The sequence below is a fragment of the Helianthus annuus genome, chromosome 4 (genome assembly GCF_002127325.2).
Source record: "Helianthus annuus cultivar XRQ/B chromosome 4, HanXRQr2.0-SUNRISE, whole genome shotgun sequence".
NCBI classification, from domain to species: domain Eukaryota; kingdom Viridiplantae; phylum Streptophyta; class Magnoliopsida; order Asterales; family Asteraceae; genus Helianthus; species Helianthus annuus.
The window spans coordinates 62,304,601-62,313,036 of NC_035436.2; the positions used below are offsets into that span (position 1 = coordinate 62,304,601).

At 42.7% G+C, this 8,436-nt stretch overlaps 1 protein-coding gene across 1 annotated transcript; it reads right to left on the reverse strand.

Moving 5' to 3' along the window:
- Nucleotides 1-823: 823 nt before the first annotated feature.
- LOC110933500 lies at nt 824-2,904 on the reverse strand. The gene is made up of 2 exons (XM_022176719.1): nt 970-2,904; nt 824-853 (listed from the first exon to the last, which is right to left on the reverse strand). Exons 1-2 carry the CDS (start codon nt 2,902-2,904, stop codon nt 824-826), a joined length of 1,965 nt encoding a protein of 654 aa, XP_022032411.1.
- Between the last annotated feature and the right edge of the window lie 5,532 nt (nt 2,905-8,436).

The following is an 8,436-nucleotide window of genomic DNA, read 5'->3' on the forward strand; positions in this document are numbered from 1 at the left end:
AATATTTGACCATAACGTTTTCGCGCGAACCAAAGAAATTTCATGCAATTTGTAATAAACAGTGATGCAAGTAAAGGTGATATTTGTATTGATAAGAGCGCGAGGCTCGTGATACAAGATAAGATAAGGAAATACATTGCCTGTATGTTCTTTTTGCTTTGTAGGCTTGGTTCACATGTAACACCTGCGCAATTGTTGCGCGTTCCAGGTGCGGGGGACTAGAGTCCCATCGACCCTTTTTAGGGTATATGCCCCCTTGCCTAAGACTTCGTTAATGACGTATGGTCCTTCCCACCTCGGTGCTAATTTGCCGGGTTTTTCTGCGTTTGAAGCCTCGTTGTCGCGCAAGACAAAATCTCCGGGGACATAGGTGTAAATACGCACACGCACGTTGTAATATTTCTCTAGCTTGGATTTGTACCTTGCTTCTGCTATGGCCGCGTTTTCGCGCCTTTCTTCCAGAAGATCCAAATCCAGCCTTCGTTCTTGTTCGTTGTTCCATTTCTCCATCGCCAACATGCGCGGTGAAGGTAGGCCTATTTCAGCCGGGATGACGGCCTCTGACCCATAGACTAGACTGAACGGAGTTTCTCCGGTGCTAGTCTTTGGCATTGTGCGATGCGCCTAGAGGATGCTGGGAAGTTCGTCAACCCACCCTCTGCGCGCTGTCCCAAGTCGCGCTTTTGTACCGTCAACGATTTGTTTGTTTATGCTTTCTACCTGGCCATTCGCTTGAGGATGCGCGACGGAGGCGAAGCTGTGCTCAATGTTCATTTCTTTGAACCATTTTTGAAGGTCTTCCGCGGCGAAGTTTGTACCATTGTCAGAAATAATGCGCAATGGTAACCCGAATCTGCAAATGATATGTTCCCATATAAATTTGCGGATTACCATTGCTGTTGTTGAGGCCAAAGCTTTAGCTTCCACCCATTTTGTGAAGTAATCCACCGTGACGATGATGAATTTTACTGCACCTGGCGCATCGGGAAATGGGCCAACAAGATCGATGCCCCACTGTTGGAATGGCCAGGGGGAAGTAACGGGAATTAGCGGATTTTTAGGTCGAAGTGTCTTTGGTGCATGGCGTTGACATGCCTCGCATCTTCGTAATAGATCAACTGCGTCCATGTGCATTCCTGGCCAGTAGTATCCGGCGCTCATTATTTTTGCGACGACCATGCGCGGTCCCGCGTGTATCCCGCATAATCCCTCGTGGATTTCTCTGACCAGATACTGAGCGTCTGTTTTATCAACACAACGTAGTAATGGACCCATGAATGATTTCCGATAAAGGATGCTATCCGCCATCTCGTAGTTTATTGCTTTGTGTTGTATTTTTCGAGCTTCTGCCTTTCCTTCCGGGAGTTTTCCGTGTTGAAGGTACAAAATAATTGGAGACATCCAGGACGGATTTCCCATTTCTATGACGCTTACTTGTTTCAGGTGAATGGACGGATTGGATAGTACCTCTATGCGCACTTCCTTTGCTAAGTGTTTAAAGCTAGTAGCAGCTAACTTGCTTAGCGCATCAGCATGTTTGTTCTCGCTTCTGTTTATGTGATTGACTTTGAATGTCTGAAATTGATTGATTAACATTCGCGCTTGCTCAAGGTACAACGCCATAGCCTCGCCCTTTGCGTCATAACGACCGTTAACTTGTTCAGCTACTAGTTTTGAGTCGACGTTAGCTTCAAGGTTTTTTGCTCCCATTTTAAGCGCTAGACGAAGACCTGCTAAAAATGCTTCGTATTCTGCTTCATTGTTGGTACTTTGGAAATCTAAGCGTATGGCATATGTGAGCTCGTGATTATCTGGGCTGACTAATCGGAGACCCGCTCCTGCTCCGTCGTCATTGGAAGCACCATCGGTGTGTAAGGTCCAGACTCTGTCGTCAAAAACAAGCGTCGGGTTCTGGATTGCCTCACATTCTTGTATTTTATCAACGGGAATTTCAGTGGCGAAGTCTGCTAGGACTTGCCCTTTGATTGCTGGTCTTGGTCTGTAAAAAATGTTGTAGCCTCCTAGCTCGATGGCCCATTTAGCTAACCTCCCCGCTATGTCGGGTTTTGACAAGATTTGGCCTAAATGATAATTTGTCAGTACTGTGATGACATGGCATGAAAAATACCTGCGCAAACGTCTGGATGCGTGTACTAGCGCTAGAACCAGTTTTTCTATCATTGAGTAACGAGTTTCAGGGCCAGTGAGCATTTTGCTAATGTAGTAGATTGGAGTCTGGATATTTTCCCGCTCTACCATTAATACTGCGCCTACTGCTACCTCCGCGGCTGACAGATATAAGATTAATGGTTCTTTTTCTTTTGGCGCAGTCAGCGTTGGTAACTGGATTAAACATTCTTTCATTTGCTTGAATGCTGCTTCCGCTTCAGGTGTCCATTGAAAAGGAGTTTTATTTCCGCAGTTCCATAGCGTACTGATAAATGGATAGGATTTTGCCGCATGATTGGCCAAAAATCTGTTCAGAGCTGCTAATCGCCCGGCGAGCCTTTGCATTTCCTTGACTGTTGCCGGTGATGGCATTAGCTGAATGGTCTGCACCTTCTTTGGATTAACCTTAAAACCGTCTTTTGTAACTATGAAACCCAAAAACTTTCCTTCTTCCATGCCGAAGGAGCATTTTGTCGGGTTCAACTTTAAGTTTACACTCCGTAAAGAATCGAATGTGCGCTGGATATTGTTGAGCATTGTCTCCTCCTCATGGCTCATGATGACGAGGTCATCCATGTATACTTCAACAGTTTTGCCAATATCCTCGCTAAAGATTGTGTCCATTAGGCGTTGATACGTTGCGCCTGCGTTGCGCAACCCAAACGGCATTTTTGTGTAGCAATATATGCCTTTGTCTGTGCGGAATGCGGTTTTTTCCTCGTCTTCTTCTTTCATCTGGACCTAGTGATAACCCTTATAACAGTCAAGAAAGCATTTCCATCTGAATGATGCTAAAGAATCGACTTTCTTATCTATCTCTGGGAGCGCGTAGCAGTCTCTGGGGCATGCTTTGTTGAGGTCTTTGAAGTCGACACACATTCTCCACCCGCCGTTCTGTTTCGGTACCATGACTGGATTGGCAACCCATGTATGGTATTTTACTTTGCGCAAAATTCCCGCATTGAGTAACTCTGTTACTTGCTCGTCCATCGCTTTTGCTTTTTCTTCGCTGAAGCTGCGCCTCCCCTGAACAACAGGTTCTACTGATGGTTTGATGTTTAAACAATGTTGCGCGATATCGCGTGGAACTCCAGTCATGTCGGCTGGGCACCAGGCAAATATATCTTTGTTGTTAGACAACAACTTTTTCAGCTGTATGCGTATTGTTGGCGACATGGCTTGTCCTAGCAGAATCGTTTGCTCTGGGTATTCGCCGTTCAGAACCCATTTCTCTGGTTCGTTTGGTGTCGAAGCTTTGACTGCCTTTGCTGGTGGTTCATCGTCTACAGACATGACTTCTTTGCTTGAATAGAGAATTGCGACTCCGGTTTCTGTCGGAAATCCACAAGCGGCATGTGGAATGGAAGTGATCATGCTGAATTCTCTCTGTGATCTTCTCCCGAGCAAAACATCATGGCGTGATGTTGCTAGCATGACCATGAAATTTACTGTAACTGTTCGTGAGTGTTTTTCATCTGATAAGGTCACCGGGAAGGCGATTTGCCCTAACGGGAAAACAGCTTCATTACAGAATCCGGTGAGGGGAAAATCGACCGGTTCTAAACGTGCTTTATCTTCCGGATCGAGCTGTTTAAAGCACTGCTCGTATATGATGTCCATCGAGCTACCTGGATCTATGAACATATAGTCCGTTCGGTAGTGACCGAAAATACCAGTGATAATTACTGGCCGTTCTTCCTGAGGGCCCCTAGGAACAACAGGGAACACAACTTGCTGTTCTCTCCAGTGTTGATCATAGCTTCGCTTATTTGATTTTCGTGACGGTCCTCCTTGAACCATGTGTATTTGTTTCTGATGATTGCTATTTTTGTACTGGCTGGATTGGACGCTCCCCCGAGGTGGGATTACTGAGTCCAATTCTGTAATGTTGATTCTTTCTCCAGATCTGATATTTGGGGAATCAGATCTGGTGATTGTGTTTAAAGCAGTTCGAGATCTGCTAACCCCATGTCATGGGAATCCTTTTATTTGGGAATTATTTCCGACGTTTGGTCGAAGACCAGGCTGTCGGTGAGAAGATGAATTTTCTGCCATGTGCAAAAACAGAAAAATGAGATGAACTGAATCGAAACGAGATAGAAACTAGAAAAACTGAGAAAACGGTGGGCGCCAATGAAGAAACACTAGATAAATGGTCGGAACCGAGATATCTAGGGGGTTTGAATCCGCATAAAAGGTTAGTTCTCTCTCGATTGATTCAGTTGCAGCCGAACTCCTTCTCCGGTGATTTCTGCAAAACAGAGCACTGTTAGCCTCGTCAAGGGGAGAAGAGGGTTCTCTCCTTGACCCGACTCCGGTGTGAGAATAAGTATTGGTAACGGAGAAGATAAGTATTTGAGTAGTGAAATGAGATCTGGGTTTATACCTGAAGAGTTCTCCTATTTATAACCGGGAATTTGGGAGGGAAAATCTGTTATTGAAAAGATGACGGAAGATGCTAACGCCGTAGCGGTTATTTTTCCTTCCGTTAAGTCCTTTTAATCTTTGTTAAGTTGCTTTGATCCTGATGTGAATGCACACGGATCGTGACTTGATCTATGGTTGGGGAATTGCCACGTGGAAAGTGGTTTAAGTGGAGATCATCCTCCAATTACATGCTATCGTTGTGATTTCAGGACGTTGGTGGTAATGACACGTGTCCAGACGGTTATAACCGTCTGGGTGGTGCACGATCATATTCCTTTTAGAAGATTACTGCTGTAATCTGGTGTGACACCTTTCGGTGTGCATACAGCTGCATAAATCCCAAGTCTGGGTAAAATGGTATCCAAGTTTGGATATTTGGGCGGAAGTATTGTTCTTAGGGTTTTTAACCCTTTGCCAATGGAAGGCGGCGCAAGGATTTTATGCTTTCCTTTAGGCGCGCGACAATCGCTTGTTGATCTCTTCCTTCCTTTTGTAAGACCAGTGCGCGACCGCGCAAGGTTAAAAGGTTGAAAGGCCAGTTGGTGGTATGGTCTCATATCTTTCTATGAGGTTTTTGGGACCTTACCCCTTCATTCCTGGAACTGCCCTTATAGCTAAGGCACCTTATCGATTAGCACCAACAGAAATGTTAGAACTGAAAAAGCAGTTAGGTGAATTGTTAAGTAAAGGATTCATACAACCCAGTTCATCCCCTTGGGGAGCACCGGTGTTGTTCGTGAAAAAGAAGGATGGGTCGATGCGGATGTGTATCGATTATAGGGAATTGAATAAGGTTACCATTAAGAATCGATACCCATTGCCTAGGATTGCTGATCTTTTCGATCAACTTCAAGGAGCTAGATACTTCTCTAAAATAGATTTGCGCTCCGGATACCATCAGCTGAAGGTACAGGAAGAAGACATACCTAAAACGGCTTTCAGAACTAGGTTTGGTCACTACGAGTTTACAATCATGCCATTTGGGTTGACAAATGCTCCTGCAGCATTTATGGATATGATGAATAGGATCTGTAAACCGTATTTGGATAAATTTGTAATTGTCTTCATTGATGATATACTTATTTATGCCAAATTTTCGAAGTGTGAATTTTGGCTACAAGAGGTGCAATTTTTAGGACACATGGTGAATCACGGAGGCATTCACGTAGATCCCTCCAAGATAGAAGCAATCACAAGTTGGAAGGTCCCGCAATCAGCTACCGAAGTCCGAAGTTTGTAGGATTAGCTGGATACTATAGGCGTTTCATCAGAGACTTCTCTAAGATAGTTGTTCCATTAACTAAGCTAACCTGTAAAACTGTTAAGTTTGAATGGGGACCCAAGCAAGAAGAAGCCTTTAGAATTCTAAAGCAAAGGTTAACAAATGCCCCAATTCTTGCCTTACCCGAAGGAACCAAAGATTTTGAGGTCTACTGTGATGCTTCTAAACTAGGATTAGGTTGTGTGCTAATGCAACGCAAAAAGGTAATTGCGTATGCATCAAGACAATTGAAAAAGCACGAGAAAAGTTATACAATTCATGACCTAGAATTAGGAGCAATAATTTTTGCCCTTAAGATTTGGAGACATTATCTGTATGGAAGTAAGTTTACTGTCTATACAGATCATAAGAGTTTAAGATACATATTTAGGTAAAAAAAATTAAAGATGAGGCAAAGAAGATGGATGGAGATTTTAAGTAACTACGACTGTGATATCCTATATCACGAAGGAAAGGCAAATGTAGTAGCAGATGCCTTAAGTCGTAAGTACCATGAGAAACAAAGACAAGTTCGTGCTCTTAGACTAAATCTACAAGTAGATTTAATGGAACAATTGAAAAATGTTCAAGAAACAACAATCCAAGATGATGCTGAAGGAATGAAAGGACGAATAAAGGAATTAGAGCAAGGAATTGATGGAATTTGGAGATTCCACAAGAAAAGGATTTGGGTACCTAGACAAGGAAACTTACGAGATAAGATATTAGAGGAAGCCCATAAATCTAGGTATACGATGCATCCCGGTAATAACAAAATGAATCAAGATTTAAGGAATAACTTCTGGTGGATAGGAATGAAAAAGGACATAGCTAGATACGTTTCTAATTGTCTAACTTGTTCGCAAGTTAAGGCAGAACACCAGAAACCTTCAGGTTTACTTCAACAGTTAGAAATGCTTGTATGGAAATGGGAATTAATAACAATGGATTTTGTTACTAAGCTACCCAAAACCAGGAAAGGAAACGATGCAATCTGGGTGATTGTAGATCGATTAACCAAATCAGCTCATTTCCATGAAGGAAACCTTTAGCATGGATAGATTAGCTAAGTTATACGTAGACGAGATAGTGTCACTACATGGAGTTCCCCTCTCCATTGTGTCAGATAGAGATAGTCGTTTCACTTCGCATTTCTGGACAAGTTTCGAAGAAGCAACGGGGACACGATTAAATATAAGTACCGCATACCATCCCAAAACTGATGGACAAAGTGAAAGGACGATCCAAACCCTAGAGGACATGCTCAGGGCATGCGTAATAGATTTCGGTGGAAATTGGGATGACCACTTACCATTAATAGAATTCTCCTATAACAACAGTTATCACACAAGCATCAATGCTGCCCCGTTCGAAGCACTTTATGGACGAAAGTGTCAAACTCCAGTATGCTGGGCAGAAGTAGGAGAAAGTCAACTATCAGGTCCCGAGATTATACAGGAAACCACCGACAAGATAACTCAAATCAAAGAAAGACTAAAAATGGCTCGAGACCACCAAAAGAGTTATGCCGACAATCGACGTAAGCCGTTAGAATTTCAAGTTGGAGACAAAGTATTATTGAAGGTTTCGCCGTGGAAAGGAGTAGTTCGATTCGGTAAGAAAGGAAATCTGAGTCCAAGGTATATAGGACCATTTATAGTTATCCAACGAATAGGACCAATTGCCCATCAACTACTATTACCAGAAGAGTTAGCCGGTGTACATGATGTGTTTCAGGTATCTAACCTTAAGAAATGTTTATCTGATGAATCACTGGTAGTACCTCTTCAAGATATAGAGGTAAATGAAAAGTTAAAGTTTATTGAGAAACCTCTCCAAATAGAAGACAGAAAGGTCAAGCACCTCAAACACAAGAGATTGGTGCTGGTCAAGGTAAAGTGGGATTCAAAAAGAGGACCTGAATATACACGGGAGCTGGAATCGGAAATGAAAAGTAAATATCCTTACTTGTTCCAGTAAATCTGAAGGACGAGATTTTAAACAACGTGGGGAGTGTGACAACCCTCACATTTACAGGTATCCGTATAATTAATTAACATTTAATTTGTGCTTAATGACTGTGCTTGATTATAACTGTGAATACACTGCCTTCTATTTTCTATTACATACATACGTATGCATCCCATTTTATACTGTCACTACATTCATTACACACAAACATTAGTGACAAACTTGATGCACAAGGCACAGTTAGCACAGTGAGCGGATAACCCAGAAAACATGCTGACAATGCCAGCACCTAGACAGACAATGTTTTTGAGGCCAGTGTGAGCCAGAGATAGAATACTACACTAGTAGGGAGTGTAGGGAAGTGAGGACCATAAAACTGCGTCACTAGGTGATAGTTATAGTGCCGGAAAGTGCCTAAAACATACTTTAAATGCAGAATTCTGCACTAAATAACAAAAATTCAACATTTAACTATGCTAGTGAAGTGCAAAAACTTGGCAAAATGGCCCTAGATACTTTCCAAAGTGTTGGGAATTAAATGTGTCACTAAAAGCAATATAAAAGACACTTTAAAGATTAATTTAGCACTTTAACGGACAACACCCGAC